The sequence below is a fragment of the Opisthocomus hoazin genome, chromosome 1 (assembly GCF_030867145.1).
Source record: "Opisthocomus hoazin isolate bOpiHoa1 chromosome 1, bOpiHoa1.hap1, whole genome shotgun sequence".
Classification (NCBI taxonomy): domain Eukaryota; kingdom Metazoa; phylum Chordata; class Aves; order Opisthocomiformes; family Opisthocomidae; genus Opisthocomus; species Opisthocomus hoazin.
In genome coordinates, this window is record NC_134414.1 from 148,755,420 (window position 1) to 148,771,930 (window position 16,511).

General features: G+C 47.4%; 1 protein-coding gene across 1 annotated transcript; it reads left to right on the forward strand.

The window, feature by feature from the left end:
- The first annotated feature begins 8,464 nt into the window (after positions 1-8,464).
- Positions 8,465-13,525, forward strand: LOC142360858 (DNA-dependent metalloprotease SPRTN-like). The gene is given in 10 exon segments (XM_075416389.1): positions 8,465-8,694; positions 8,926-9,025; positions 9,854-9,899; positions 9,902-9,948; positions 9,951-9,983; positions 11,162-11,378; positions 11,381-11,428; positions 11,788-11,938; positions 11,940-12,257; positions 13,423-13,525. Coding segments are annotated over 10 exon segments (1,293 nt in total).
- Positions 13,526-16,511: the final 2,986 nt, after the last annotated feature.

Below are 16,511 nucleotides of genomic sequence, written 5' to 3' on the forward strand. Positions count from 1 at the left end.
CAGACTTTGTTCCATTCACATACTGATTTTTTTATTTTATTTACTCATTTGGAAGATGTAAGCCTGGGCTGGTTGTATGGTGCACTGGCACTTTATGGAAGGATTGGCCTGTGGTCCTGACTGGAGGAAAAGATTGGAGATGCTGTAAAGGACAGAACACGACTATAGAGTAGGTTGTCTGAAGCCACGAATGTGGTCCCTTGGCTCTTCCCCCGTTGGGGTTGGTAGAGAAATGAATTGCTTTTGACTATCTTCAAAACTTCAGCAGCAAAAATGCCCTACTGAAATATTGCTGGAGTATAGTTTAAAATTACTGACAGCTTGTGGTAAATGTTATGTTAAATATAATGAAAGCTATAATGTACAAGTTTATTTCTCAAGTGAAAAATACATTTTTCCTCAAACTTCTTTGAGTTCGTGGTGAGGAAGAGAACTTAAACTTGTTGGAGCTGAAGAGCAGTGTCTTAAGCTGAATGTTAAAATGACAGAACACTGATGATAAATTCAATACAAACCGTGCCATGGACACACAGGCCTCTGGAGCCCTGCTACCTGTCGTGTGTACTGGCAGCGTGTGCATCTCTTTCTCTGACTGAAAACTTTCCCACAGCTGTTGGCTGCGGCTTTACAGCAGAACAGGGGCAGTAGTGGTGGCCATACCACGTCTGGGAATATGAAGACACAGAGAGCTTCCAGCTGTGCTGGCATCACTGATGATTATGCTGAGACATCTGTCTTTCAGCTGGGACTGTTTGGGTAGGTGCCGTTTTGAAGTACTCCTGTTGTGTTGTTTGCCTAGCTCTGCTACATATGTTTTTGTAGCTTACTGTTCAGATTTTTGTCAAAAGTGAGCAGAAGCTAGAGAAAAAGGCTTGCAGACCTATTCAGCCACCGAATGACTAGAGGGAGGGTCATTTTTTTTGCCAAAGGGTTGCTGAGCAATCAGTTTTTAGTGCTGCTTTGTTTTATGAGACTTTTTTCCCATAGCATGACTGTACTTTGAACAAAAAGTAATGAAATGGTGTTTCAGAGATGTTCTTTATGAGGCCGATGTTAATTGGTGCTTTCTTTTTCAGCTAATCTGCCTGTACCTGCTGTTGCTGCAATAGGTGGAAGTGCATTAGACGGTGGCCCAGAACTTGCGTTAGCCTGTGATAGGAGAGTAGCAGGTAGGTCTGAATCCTGTTCACAGAAGGTAGGATTGTTAGTGTTGCAGCCAGCTTGCCTAATCCTTGTCTGGGCAACAATCTTACCAGACTTATTTTGTATTTGATGTTGTTTATAAGCAGTTGTTTTAAAGGGATTTAGCAGAAACCTGTCTAGGTACTGGCTAATGCTTCATTTCGGAGAACTGAGCACTGACAGCTGGATTGTTGTTGTTACATGTTTTATTTTATTCTTATGACCTTCGTTTTATCAGTATTACCAGACAGTTTAGCAAGCAAAGTGACAGCAGCGCTTGAAAAGAGGAACCTTGAGCTATCCAGCTGTCAGAACTGTAAAGCCATTTGATGGAAAGTAAATGGAAACTTGGTCCTGAACGGTTGCCATTAACGTATGGTGTATAAAGCTGTTTGACCCTTAGAGAATATTGTGTCAGCTAAAGAATTCATAATAATCTGATACAGAATTCTGATTATTAGAATTCTACCCCGTTTTAAGATGTTAAATAATACCAGTCTTTTTCTGTTAGTGTTTCACATTTTGCAAAGAAGTCTCTGTTATTCACTGTAATTGCTTACTTGGTACGGAGCTGCCTTGATGGGAGTAGTGGGATCTTTTACTAAAGGCAGGTCAGTCGAATCTGTTTAAAGATTTTCATAAACAAATGTTTTTTAAGTAATTTATTCTTTATAAAGGAAATGTAATAAATGAACAGTCTTGTAGTTCATGATTACATATTTTGCAAAGTTTCTTTCTTATAGATTATAGAAAGGACTTGTTTACAATCTGGTTTTTAGCCTCTTCTGCTAAAATGGGCCTAGCTGAAACAAAGTTGGCAGTCACTCCAGGTGCAGGTACGAATGTTTTACTTTCGTTGCCATGGTTACCTAAATAACATGTGCTCTTGATACTTGATTTTGGCTTCTTGTTTATGAATTTCTGCCTATTTTTACAGTTTCTATTAAGGATCATGGCATGTTTTAAAGCCTATTGCTCATATTACTTACAAAAGTTCATAAAACTGTGTATTTCTCCTTTTTAGGAAGTAGCACTTGTGTCTTATGTTTTTAATCAAAGTCTTCATTAACTAAGTCAGAATTGAGTGATGCTGTAAACGGCATTTGATGTCTTGACCTGAAGGCTGAATAATGTTGCTAAGGATCAGACTAGGAAAAAATTGAGAGTTAACTATCACTGTACAAAAATGGTAATTTAAATAACGATCCACTTTTACAGAACATGTGGTACTTTCGGATTCAAATTCTGTTGTTGACCGGCTTGTCGTGGATTCGAGGTGAATGAAAGTTATATCATGACTAATGTTGACGGAGGTCTTTGTGTTATGAAACCTCTTTTTTTAATTTTATGGATAAATCATCATCACTTGAATGAAGATATGTTTTGTTTTTATTTTATGGATAAATCATCATCACTTGAATGAAGATATCTGCCTTTTTGGGGAAAAAGCAGTGACTGGAAAACAAGTGCATACCTCTGACCCCCACCTAGCTTTAGCCTTCATATCTGGAAGTTCTGGGGAACTTTCTACCCTTTCTGACATTTTGGACCGTATTCTATGTTATGTTGTATTCCATTGTCATGCTTTAGCCTGGCTGGAGACCAGGTGCCCACCAAAGCTGCTTTATCACTCCCCCTCCTCACCTGCAGAGGGGAGAGAAAACACAACTAAGGGCTCATGGGCTGAGGGAGGGACAGGGAGAGATCACTCACCAGTCACCATCATGGGCAAAACAGAGTCGAGTTGGGGAAATTAGTTCAATTTATTACCAATCAAGTCAGAGCAGGATAATGAGAAATAAAAAACAAATCTTAAAAACACCATCCCCCCACCCCTCTCTTCTTCCCGGGCTCAACTTCACTCTTCCCCCTGAGCAGCACAGGGGAACAGGGAATGGGGTTGTGGTCAGTTCATCACACGCTGTCTCTGCTGCTCCTTCCTCCTCAGGGAAGGACTTCTCCCACATCCACCTGCTCTGGTGTGCGGTCCTCTATGGGCTGCAGGTGGAGATCTGCTCCACCATAGACCTCCATGGGCTGCAGGGGGACAGTCTGCCTCCCGATGGTCTTCATCACGGGCTGCAGGTGAAAGCTCTCTTCTCTGGCACCTGGAGCAGCTGCTCGCCCTGCATCTTCACTGACCTCGGTGTCTGCAGAGTTGTTGCTCTCACATCATCTCACTCCTCTCTCCTGCTGCAGGGTTTTTTTTCCCCCATCTGAAATACATTGTCACAGAGGCGCTGGCACCATCACTGTTGTGCTTGGCCTTGGCCAGCAGCGAGTCTGTCATGGAATCTTCCAGTAAGATACAAGAAGATGTAATTCAGCGAGCTATTTAAGCTCATAGGGCAGTTTGTAAATGTCTTTGTTTAAAGAGGAGGTTTTTGTCTTAGGCAACATGAAATAAAGATGTACAAAAGAGACGGCAGTGATATGATTAAGATTGTGCTTGGTGTGCGGAGCTGTCAAAATCTTCCGTTCCTACAGCTTCAGCCTCTTCAGTCCCTCGGCTCTTCCCCTGCTGGGGATGGTGGAGGAATGGCTCGTGGTACGAGTGTGACCAGGAAGGCCCTCAGCATGTTCTGAAACTCTCCATCCAGTTCAGACGTCCCGGTACAGACTCAGCAGCTGCTGGGAAGAGAGGGACCTGTGCCACGCATCCCACACCGGGGTGGCTCTCGGGAGCTGGAGCAGGAGCTGCTGCGTACGGAGCAGCTGAAAATGCAGCCGTGTTGTTTGAACACCCCGGCGACTTGACAGGCAAAAATTGTAGCGTAGTGGTTCTGAGTCTTTCCTAGTAGTCCTAGATTTCAGTCCCTTGACTTCGCAGCAGAAACTGCACTTGTGCCATCCGTCCTGGTGTGTGTGCTGAGGATGGCTAATAAGAGTCAGCAGAGCAGAACTGTACTACTTTCCTTCTTTAATGCAGAGAACCAAAATGAAGTTGTTAGAATGGATTCCATACACAGCTCAAGTGCTGTCACAGAGTCCCAGGAAGGCTGAGGCTGGAATGGGCCTCAGGATGCCATCCTGTCAGGGCTGCCTGCTCCAGCAGAGAGACGGCTGGAGCTGCTGCCCCAGCATCATGTCCAGACTGCTCTTCAGTATCCCTTCTCCTGTGTCTGGGCACCAGTGGAGAGAGCCTGGCTGTGTCTACTCTGCAGCCTCCCTTCAGGCCTTTTCTTTGCGTTGATGAGATGCCCTCTGAGCCCCCCGGCTGGTGACGTGAGCCTGGGTCTAGAGCAGGGAGAGCCTGGTGATGGAGTCGCGGGCCGGCAGGTGCCCCAGCTGCTGGCCCGGCCCTGGGTTTGGCAGCCCCTGGGCCTGGCTCTAGCGGTGCCGGCGGGGTGGCCTCTTGCGGGGCTGGGAGGGGTGGTGGGAGCTGGCGGCCCTCCTCTTCGGGGCTCGCCGTGGCCCCGCAGGGCGCTGGTCCCTGCCCCGGCTGGGAGAGGAGGGCCCTGCCACGGCCTCCCCCGGCCCCTCGTGCGGCCCCTCCTGCTCCCCGTGGGTGGGAACGGGGGCGTTCGGGGGGCTGCTGGGACCCCCGCGAAGAGCAGCGGTGGAGGTGCTGGGGCGCTCCTCTTGGTGGGCTGCTGCTGGGCTGCCGGAGGGGGCCGGGCCGGGGGCGGGAGACCCCCTTCGGGAGGCAGCAGGACGAGGGGCCCCCGCGGGGCTGCCCTCCCGCCCCTCGGCAGCGGGGCCGCCCTCCAGGCCCAGCAGACGATGGGCCTCCCGGCTGCAGCGCTGCACGGCGGCATCGAGGAGGTGTTGCACGAATGCCGCCGCGCGGTGCTGCAGGCTGGGCTCCAGCAGCTGGCCCAGGACCTCTTCGTCCAGCCCGAAGAGGCTCAGGACGGTCACGATGAGTGGCTCCAGCACGGCTGCTGCTGAAGGCTCCTCCGCAAACATCTGCCCCAGCTGCTGTTGCAGCCAGGGCAGAAGGGGCTGGAGGAGAGCCGGGTGCTCATCGAAGAGGTCCGCCCAGGTGCCGGGCTGGAGGCCGCCCACTGCAACCCTGTGCACCGACTCCACCACTGCTCTCTGGGGTCTGACCGGGCGAGGGGGGCTCTGGGTGGCTGGGTCCCGGGGCGCTCCTCCTGCCTGCCAGGTGCCAGCTGCTGCCAGCCCGGATGGTCTGACGACGACCTCTTTGAAGTCGTCATCCGCTTGCACCGAGTGTATGATGGACTGGGTCCCCCTCTTGCAGAGGGGGCACTCGGGCTTGCTCTCAGCCCACCGCAGGATGCAGTGGTAACAGAAGCGGTGGAGGCACGGCATCACGTAGGCGGCATCATCCCAGCTGTCCAGGCACACTGGGCAGTGGTCCCCCACCTCTGCGGCCATGCTCTCCAGCCGCTGCAGTCGGCTGGGGGAGCTGGAGATGACAAAATGCTCCCTCTCACGGGCGATGCAGCAGCTGGTGTCGTGCTGGAAAAGGAAGAGAGGCCACAGTCACTGGCTGGCCTGGGGAGGGGTGGAAGAAGTGCCCAGGTCCCTCAAGAAGGAAACCCTCCCAGCTGCCCAGGGTGAGGTTTCCCCCCCAGCTCACCTCTGCTGCCGCGAGCGAGGCTCCTGGGTGCCCCGGCTGCCTGAGGCTGGCAAGGCTGGGGAAAATCCTTCAGCGGCTCTGGGGTCGGGTGCGGAGAGCACAGAACAACTCCCCACGCAGGACACCAGCACCAAAGCTGTGCTCAACGCTCCAGCCTCGCGAACTGCTCAGCTGGAGTGCGGGCACGAGTCAGCCGGCTGGGGCTCGGTGCCCAGGGATAGGCTGCGAGAGGCTCCTGGTCACAATCCATCGCTAGGTGACATCGGAACCATCCGTTGCTGACAACAGAACCCATCCAGAACCCAACTGACGGCGGAACCCTTCGCTCCAGGACATTCCAACAGGCCATCGCCACCCCCGACACGTGTGCTGGGGCCACGGCGATGCTGGGGTGAGCATCGTGGGTGACGACACGGCCCACTCCGTCCCCTCACCTCTTGCCCTGGGCTCGGCATTGGTGTTTCCCGCCAGGCACCGAGGCTTCGGCCATGTCTTCCCAGGGCCCTGTCAGGTCGCTCTGGCCGGGGCAGAGTCTCCAGGCACCTATGGCAAGAGGTTCGCTGGGTAACACCTCGTGCCTCCCTGGGGGGCTGCAGGACAAAGTCCCGCGCGTCTCCCCACACCCCAGCACTGCTGGCCAGCCCTCGGGGCTCCCCTAATTTGTCCCCTGGGGAGTCACAAGCGGCACTTGTCTTGGCCTCTTGCATTTTCTCCCATCTCTCTCCCCTAGCCAGAGGGCACAAGGGTGATCCCCTCTGCTCAGCACCCACCAGGCCTCCTCCGGGCACTGGGACACATTTGGGGTCCCGCAGACAGGCTGACAAACCAGAAGGGCTCAGGGCAGGCAAGGAGGCTCTGTGGGGATGGGGCTGGTTCAGCACGGAGCAGAGGAGGGGTCGGGACACCTCACAGTACAGCGCAGTGGCTGTGGGGAAGGTGTCAAGGGGATGGGGACAGGCTCTTGCCAGCACTGCCCGGAGGGAGGGTGACAGACGGTGGCATCTCCTGAAACGAGAGAGATTCAGGCTGGAGATAACGCATCAAAACCAAAATCCGTGAGAGTATCATGAGGCACTGGAGAGGGTTGCCCAGAGAGGAGGTGGGAACCCTCAGCCTGAGGTCAGCCTTCAAGTGCTGAGTGGCCACAGCCCCGAGCAGCCAGGTCTGTGTTCACTGTTGACCCTGCCCTGAGCCAGTGGTTGCACAAGCATGAATTATGTTGAACTAGACAGCTATGGCATATTGGCAGAGATATTTGATGGTGATATATTGATGAATGTTCCAATTAAAAGGTTGTCTTGGCATCCTCAAATGTTGAAGAGCTAAGGGATGAGGGTATCAAGTGCAGGAAAGCTGCCACCTTGCTTCATGGTAACACAGGAAGCACAGGAGTTTTTTTGCTGTTTGTTTTTCCCTTTGGGGCGCTTAGCTTTTCTGAGTTGGTTCTCCTTCTTTAAGAACAGCTTTTTGGCCTATAGCCTTGTGGTTTAGTTTGGTTGTCAAACTTCCAGGTTTTTTTGCCTTGTGAACAGTGAAGCCGGCTGCTCTGCGTAACAGAGAAGCTGAGCAGCGTTTGAACTCAAGTCCTTGCTGGGCATGTGACCAGTGCTTGCCAGCAGCATTTCCTAAAGTTGCTGCTACTTTTCTGTTTTACTGTTTTGTTGTTAAAAATGTATTGTCCTGTGGTACAAGCAGTGGTGAATAAGCAAAAGCCGTAATGTATGTGTAGTTCAGTCTGTAACCTGCCATCCCATGTGGCATTTTCAGTGACATTTTTCACAAAACACAAAGTTTTGTGAGCTACTGTGGACAAAGGGATATATTGCCACGATCTGTTGGCAAACTTGCCAAAGGAAATAAGCACCATGTGCCTGGCTCGGTTGTTGCAAGGCTGTAAAAACACTCGCGCTAATGAGGCAGGTGCTGAAATTCAAAAGGCTTTGCAAGTCCCCTTTGAATAAAGTACCTCCAGTGGCTGGCTGTCCTCTGAGCAAATCTGTGCTCGTGGCAGCAGTGCATGTGTAGTGTTTTGGATTCTATCCTCACAAGGCTGATGAGAGACTATCACACAGAAGGAGTGGTGGATGCTGCTGCTAAGCCAGAGGAACGAGTCGTGGAGGGAAACCTGTGGGAGGACAGCCTGGGCACAAGCTTGCTTCAACCAACGCCGAATTCAAAACCTGCCCTGTGCTGCCGTTGTAATGTAGGGGAATGATGGCTGGGGTAGTCGATACTCCCGAGGGAGTGGATCTGTGCGGTGGAACAGTAAATACTCACATAGGCCTGGCAAGCTGTACAAATTTTTAAACCTGTTCAGCTGAGAAATCGTGATGTCTCCAAAGTCTGAGGACGGATGATGGAAAGGCACCAGTCCCATTTTCTGGGCATCGCTCAGGAAGACACTCGAAAGCCAGCGCTTGGGGAGCCGGTTCAGTGCGTGTACGCGTGTGCGAGTGCGTTCTCCTCTCACGTGCGCTGCCTCGTGTGCTCCTTACGCTTCCCGGCCTTCTGATAGTGCTGGGCTCTCTGCGTCGACAGTGTGTTTAACGGGACTTGCCGACAGACAGCGTGACGCTGTTGTTGCTCCTGGCAGCCCCCTCGCCTGTCAACCGTGCCTGCTGTGTGAAACCAACCACATGTTTTCGCTCTGCCTCCTCTTTTTCCAGAGTTTTCTGCTGAACTCAGCGCAGCGACGTGGCTCAACGTGCCGAGGCTTGGCGGGCCGTTGGCGGGATGGCGGAGGACTCGGTGCCGGCGGTGCAGCTCCAGGAGCGGTGGGATGCGGAGGATGAGGTGATGGCGGCAGCAGCAGTGGGCCCTGTGGCCCTGCTGGCCCCCTCGGCCCTCCGCCCACTGCCGGTGGTGGACGAGGCCTGGGAGCTACCGGACCCCAGCCCCAACATGCGCAGCCTCAGGATTGCTAGCTTTGAATTAAGTGATTGCAAGAGATCTGATAATTTATAGTATTTCTTCTGCTCGTTCAGTCACAGTTTATTCTAAGGAATTTGCTGGCTTAATTTTTTTTTTTTTGCTTGTTGATGTTGCGTTTTTCAAGTAACTACTAAAAGCGCTTTGTCATGTTTTGAGTTACCTGAAGTGTGTTGGAAGGGGCCAGCACTTTAACTGCGACTCTCAATTTTCTTCACAGACTACCGAAGCAAGTAGCTGCAATATTTTATTTCCGTGTCTTTCAGCTCTGCTGGAGCGTGCATATATGAACGAGCAGGTGGAATGTGTTCCATTCATCTGAGCGAGCCGCTCCTGAAGTTAAGACCAAGAAAGGATCTTGTTGAGGTATCTGAAGGTTGCTCGTGAATTTGCACACAAAGCGTATTGTGCCTTGTCCCCACTTCATATGCACATTTTATGTTTCACAGTGGGATTCTTACATACAGTGACTTACAGATCAGAGAATAGGGGTGGCTTTTTTTTTACCTTTTTGTTGCTTGTGTTGCAACATCGTGATAACCTTTCAGTTTTATGTTTCTAAATGGGGAGTGCTGAGTAGGAGTCTAAACTCACTTGTTTATTTTACTGACTTTTAAAGGAAAAAAAACAACTCTTTTTTACTCCTAAGCTATCCTCTAATATTAAAACCAAACACAGACTGTAAGCGCAATCAGAAAGTGGCTGTGGTTTCACCTGCTAGGTCAAAAGGCCAACAGCAGAAAACAAGGATCTAGGATATGGCTGTAAACATCGCTTGTGTGGCGTCTTGTCCCTCTGTCAGGGCTGCTTGTTTGAGTTGGCTCAACGTTCAGATTTGCTGAATGAAGAGAAATGGTGCAGGGCGTCGCCCCTATCACAAGCGTCTCCTTCTTTGGTTGTAGAGGGGATCTTCTCTTTAAAGATCTGACTTGATTTTGAGGATGATTTCTCCTTTTTGGAATGTTGCTTGTTACAGTAATGTTCTCCAGCATGTTCTGGTGGTATGGGAATAGAGGGAATTTGGCTTGATAGACAGAATAAGTATTATGCTTTTGTGACCCAGAGTGAACATGTGAATGCATGAAAATAAGGTCAGTACCAAGATAAATGGAAAGCAGGAAAATATTTCCAGCATAATTTTGAAACTATACGTAATGCTTTTCAGTAAATAGCTAATGATTTGCATCGTTTCAGACACTGTTTCATGAAATGATCCATGCCCTGCTCTTTGTTACTAATAATGCAAGGTTCGTGAGTATCGTGGACCAGAGTTCTGCAAACACATGCGTGTCGCGTTCATCGTTTGACTGGAGCCAATGTCACAGTAATCCACTTAACCTAATGTAATAAAGATTTTTTTTTCCTGATGTGGTTTTTCAGTATGCCTGGTGGGATAAAGAGCAATATACTTGTTCTTGTTAGGCACTGGTGGCACTGATACAAATTTGCATCCACATGTGTGCCAGTTCCACAGTTACTTTGTTGGGGATGAGGGTGGGAACAGGTTGAGGCAGAGGTGGTGGGTTATTAGTTGTCTAATTTTTTGAGTATACTTGTTGTGGCATGGGCTCAAGGACTAGACCAATATGATCCATAACAGTTAACTTTATTAGCAGAGAATCTGGATTATATAGACACACTCGGTTATGATTAATCACTATACATAAACACTCTATACAGCACTCAGTTATGATTGGTCACTATGCATAAAACCTCTATCAATAAAACACCTGGGTTACATAAGCAGTACTCAACTGTGAGTGGTCATTATTCATAGAACGACTGTTTACCCGCAGCTGGCCTGGGAAATGCCTGTTTTCCCGCAGCCGGCCTGAGAGTGGCCTTGAGGCCTGTGCTGCTTGAAGCCTGTGCTGCTACAAACCGATCAAGTCCATATTGAGAGTGTCTGGGCTGCTCACAATATGTCCCTGTTCTTCCAGAAATCCCACATATACTCTCTGCAAGTATTTTTCTTTGAGCTTTTGTTTTAAACTTGAAACAACTTAAGTGATGCCAGGGACAGAATAGGTCCACGGTCAGAATGATATCTGGGTAAGAGCAGTCTGCTTTAGTTAAGATTTGTATCAGTAGAGGCTAATGAGTTGAAGATATTTAAAAACCATGTGTCTGATAAGGTAAATTAACATTCCAGCTGGAGAGAGAGCACAAAATGGTGTTGTTTGCAGTGCATGCTAAACAGTGTGTCATTTAGGCTGAAACTGTAGACAGGCTTTTAAAGCGGTTTTATTGCCGTTCAAACAAGATAGCCAGGACATATTCCTATAGATCCTGTCATTTTTTTTTTGAAGCTTTATTTTAATAACATCTAAATGTTGATCAGATTTCACCCAGGTTCAGCTGTTTTAGCTGGTAATGTAGAAATCAGAGCAGGAATGGAAGGAATGGTAATATATTTTTAAAAAATACATTGTGGAACTAGTGATACAAAATTAGAACCTTTCTGATTGACTGCTTTTTTTTTTTTTTTTTTCGGAAACTTAGATCCATCATAGTTTTCGTGATGAGGTGGATTTGTACGGCCAGCACTGGTGGCGATGCAATGGCCCCTGTCAGAATAGCAAACCTGACTTTGGATATATGAAACACTCAATGAATAGAGCACCCTCTGCACGAGAGCATTGGTGGGTTGAGCATCAAGAGACATGTGGAGGTACCTTCACAAAAGTGAAGGAGCCGGAGAACTTCTCCAGGAAACTCCGGGGAAAACCCAACCAGCAAAACTTCCAAATTCCAACTCAGCTAACAAAGGTGTTTAAAATCATTCTGTTTTTTCTTTGCCAGACTCTTTTTGTCCAAACAGGCCCTTGACCAAATACAGATCAACCGCTACATGAGCTTTGTTTAGATATTACTGCAAACATTAAGTAATTATAGTATTACTGCTATTAATTAATCACAATATTACTGCTATTGCTGTAAGAAACTGCCCATTTTATTTGTGCATTTTTAGGTGGCTCCTCAGCTTATTTGTTTGCAAAAGGTTTAGTTTGCTATGCTGTTTTCAAGCAGCAGTTTTTTCTGGGCGAGGCAGGTAAAGTACTAAGCCCATGATTTCTATATGAAAAAGTTACTAATTTTTCTTACTTTCGTCTCTTCTTGTTTTGCAGGGAAGACACAAACGCATGATGTGCAAGATCTAATGCCATGCAGGGGAAAAGGATATCGGCTTGGAGGAGGAGACAGTGGACTCTCAGGAAAAAGCGCAGATGCCAGCAGCCTTGTTAGAAACAGTGAAGCGCCTGGTTCACAGCATCGTTCAGCAGTCACCCCAAAATGGCATCTTCTTTCCACTTTATGCTGATGATGCCAGTGAGAAAATCAACTTAGCTTCAAAGTGTGAGTTTCCTGAACCCTCTGTTGCTGATACAAAAGCTTACAAGCGTGTTAGTGAGCTGCCTGTCAAAATTGCTTGCGGTGTGGGAGAAAAATCAAACCAAGGCTCTGCAAATGGCAAGAGGGCTGTGCCATTTTATGGCAGGCCATCGAAACAGTTTTGTTTTGAGCAGACAACAGCAGCTCAGGTTACATCTGAGAAAAATGTTAAAGATTTTATTCTCACACGAGTGGGTTACACTAGGTATTGCTTTATTCACAACTCAGAGTTCGTCCGTCACCTCAGTGAGTGGCCAAGCTGAACTCGCTAGACCAGTTGATATACATTTATTAAACCGATTACATCAAGTCTAGAATCTTCATAAGTTTCTAAGCAACCGTTCCATTCCTTTAAGTACATCATTTATTAATTTCTTTCTATTCTTCTGTCTTTGTAGAATTCTCCCTCGCTGGTTTCAGTGTTGTCTCAGAGTTGTCGTCTGTCCTTCATCTTCTTTTGTGAATTCTGTTTGGTACAATCGGTACGGTTGGTTTCTATCCCAATTGCAACATACCGATTGTGTGGTTTCTTAACACAGCTGTGTTTACACAACTGAATCTGTGTTCTAGTTCTATAATTTTATTCTGTTCTGTAATCAATCTTCTTTATAATCATTCTCTAACATTCCCTCCTTTTGTTTTTATTGCATCCCTGCTATTACTAACTACTATATTTCCAAACTTCTTTTTGCACTTCTTAGTGATTGACATTAAGCAAGTTAATATACATTGAAAACTCACAAACAGACAAACAACTATTGTTACAACAAAGAATAAGATTACTAAAGCTTTCTTTAACCAAGTAGCTAGGTTCGGGAACCAAGAGGTTAACCAAGAAACAGTATCAGTGAATCCCCGCGAGGTGTCATCTTTTTGCACTTGTTGCATCTGTTTACTAACTTGCCAAATTTTCTGCACATCAGTAATTAACTCTCCACTATGATCGGTGTACATAAAAAACTTACACTTAAAATGGTGCAGACCACTCCTTGGGAAGCTAATATCAGATCCAATGCCATCCTATTTTGTATTGTAATTTTTGAGAATTCAGAAACTACTTTTTGCAAAGTGAGCAGTCCATGTGCTGTGGAATTTGCTAGTTTTTCAGTCTCTCCAGAAATGTTAAGAATTGCTTTTTCCAATTCACTTACCTCTAAAGAAGGGATAAACCAACGGAGCAAAGAGTGAAATCCTGTAGGTCTTTCTATCAGGGGATTAAGATTTCTTCTCCAACGATTAATATAGGTCATGTGCCAAGTGTCTTTGGGTAAAACTTTAGGATGTATTTGCAAATCTGAAGTGAGAACTCCAAGAGCACAAATTCCTCCCCAAGCTAGAGGTAAAGCTTTATATGCTTTTGTTCCACAAAGCCAAAAGATACCTGAATCTGGAGGGGCTTGCCAGCTTAACCGCAACCCAGAACTTATTGTGGTTGTGGTTTGGCAGTTTGTCCAAGTTCCCACAAAAGTGTGATTTCGGCATAGGAATCAATTAGAACACGTAGAAGGATAACATCTTTGAACACAATGGACTTGGGAATAGTTCCCTTGCTTGGGTAACTGAATATCCCAGATTTGCTCTTTGTAGGTGTCAGTGAATGTAGTATTATACCAATATCGATTCCAATTTACTGCTTTAGGTACAGGAATACCTATTAGCTGGAATCCCTGATCAACAGTTTTTGGCAACGAGACGCAGATCCAGCATTTGGTTAGATTTAGATTCTTAATAAAGGAATTCAGGAGTGACACATACATGTTATTATGCCATTTATTTTCAATCTGTTCTCTGTGGTTTATTTCCTCCAGACCCTTTAGGCGTCTGCTTAACCATTGAGGGGTTTGCATGCTTTGATATACAGTAGGTTGATTAATCCTAAAGACAGACATCAAATTCAAAAGGTTAGTACATGTATAGCCATAAATCACAATCCTAAATTCACCATAAAAACGATTGCCTGATAAATCATATCTATGACAGCACCAATCTCCACGGCCATAAATTCCCCACATGATGATTGTAGCACCATGTTCCTCTTTCCCAGAGGGGGTCTTGTAACTGAATATGATATGCAAATACAGAGAATTTGCCACTATCCCAGTCCTGGTACACATGCAACCGTTTAGAGCTACTGTAGCTGGAGGTCCAAGTATCCCATCGATTGTCAAGCAGAGTTCGTACGTTGACACAGAATTGCAGAGAATCTCCATATAGATTGATAGCGTCTCTCGTCTCAATCTTCGGACAGTCAGAGGTAAGAATGAACCGCCCAGAGTCTGTCTTCATTCCTGCAGCTTGGCCCTTAAGTTCGCAAGACAAATTGCTATACATAAGATTAGCGATATTGGTACCGGCATCTTGATAGCGTGTTGTTGATCTTACCCAGAATCCGTGGAGACTGCTAACAGGTATTTTACATAGAAAAATTAGCAACACATATACCCAATTCATTGCTCTTCAGTATCATTCCGGACGTGAGAATAATGGACCCAGGTCTCTTTCCCAGCAACCTTAACTGCATAAAAAGAGGTTAGTAGTACAGTGTATGGTCCTTCCCACTTTGGTTCGAATCTATTTTTCCATTTGTAATTTCTCACATAAACTTTATCTCGTGGCTGTATATCATGTAGCTGGACTTCAGGAGATATACCTTGATACCAATAAGCATGATTTCTCATCTGGGACAAAGAATCCTGGAGGTACAAAAGGTATTGAGTGATTTGTTCATCTCCATCCAAAAGGCTAGTTTTTGCTGGAACATAAGTTCCCGGAACAGCAAGAATTCTGCCAAAAAGAATTTCTGCAGGGGACACTCCTACAGGTTGTCCTGGAATGTTTGTAATATCCCATAAAACTAAGTTCAAAGCTTCTGGCTATTTTAATCCAGTTTGTTTACAAACCTTAACTAACTTCTCCTTAATAGTTCTGTTCATCCTTTCTACTTGTCCAGAGGACTGCGGATGATAAGGGGTGTGTAATTTTTGTCTAATTCCTAAAGCATGATATATTTGAACCAAAACAGCTGCCGTAAAGTGTGCTCTCCTATCTGAGTCAATTATTTCTGGAACGTCATATCGTGGAATTAATTATTTGAACAAAATCTTTACTGATTTTGAATCACAGAATCACAGAATGGTAGGGGTTGGAAGGGACCTCTGTGGGTCATCTAGTCCAACCCTCCTGGCAAAGCAGGGTCACCTACAGCAGGCTGCACAGGACCTTGTCCAGGCGGGTCTTGAATATCTCCAGAGAAGGAGACTCCACCACCTCTCTGGGCAGCCTGTTCCAGTGCTCCGTCACCCTCAGAGGGAAGAAGTTCTTCCTCGTGTTCAGCTGCAACTTCCTGTGCTTCAGTTTGTGCCCATTGCCCCTTGTCCTGTCCATGGGCACTACTGAAAAGAGTTTGGCCCCATCCTCCTGACACCCACCCTGCAGATATTTATAAGCATTTATTAGGTCCCCTCGCAGCCTTCTCTTCTTCAGGCTGAACAAGCCCAGCTCCCTCAGCCTCTCCTCGTAGGAGAGATGCTCCAGTCCTCTCACCATCCTCATAGCCCTCTGCTAGACTCTCTCCAGTAGCTCCTCATCTTTCTTGAACTGGGGAGCCTGGAACTGGACACAGTACTCCAGATGGGGCCTCACCAGGGCAGCGTAGAGGGGAAGGAGAACCTCCCTCGACCTGCTGGCCACACTCCTCCTAATGCATCCCAGGATGCCATTGGCCTTCTCGGTAGCCAGGGCACACTGCTGGCTCATGGTTAACCTGTCGTCCACTAGGACACCCACGTCCCTCTCCGCAGAGCTGCTCTCCAGCAGGTCCACCACAAGCCTGTACTGGTGCATGGAGTTGTTCCTCCCCAGGTGCAGGACCCTGCATTTGCCCTTGTTGAACCTCATCAGGTTCCTCTCTGCCCAACTTTCCAGCCTATCCAGGTCACGCTGAATGGCAGCACAGCCTTCTGGTGTATCTACCACACCTCGCAGTTTGGTGTCATCAGCAAACTTGCTGAGGGTACATTCTAACTCTTCATCCAGGTCGTTGATGAAGAAGTTAAACAAGACTGGGCCCAGTACTGACCCCTGGGGGACACCACTAGTTACCGGCCTCCAAATAGACTCAGCGCTGCTGATGACAACCCTCTGAGTTCTGCCATTCAGCCAGTTGTCAATCCACCTCACTGACCACTCATCCAGCCCACACTTTCTGAGCTTCCCTAGGAGGATGTTATGGGAGACCGTGTCAAAAGCCTTGCTGAAGTCTAAGTAGACAACATCCACAGCTCTCCCTTCATCTACCCAGCCAGTCATGCCATCATAGAAAGCTATCAGATTGGTCAGGCATGATTTCCCCTTAGTGAATCCATGCTGACTACTTCTGATAACCTTCTTTTCCTCCACTTGCTTGATGATGACCTCCAGGATAAGCTGCTCCATCCACCTTTCCCGGGATGGAGGTGAG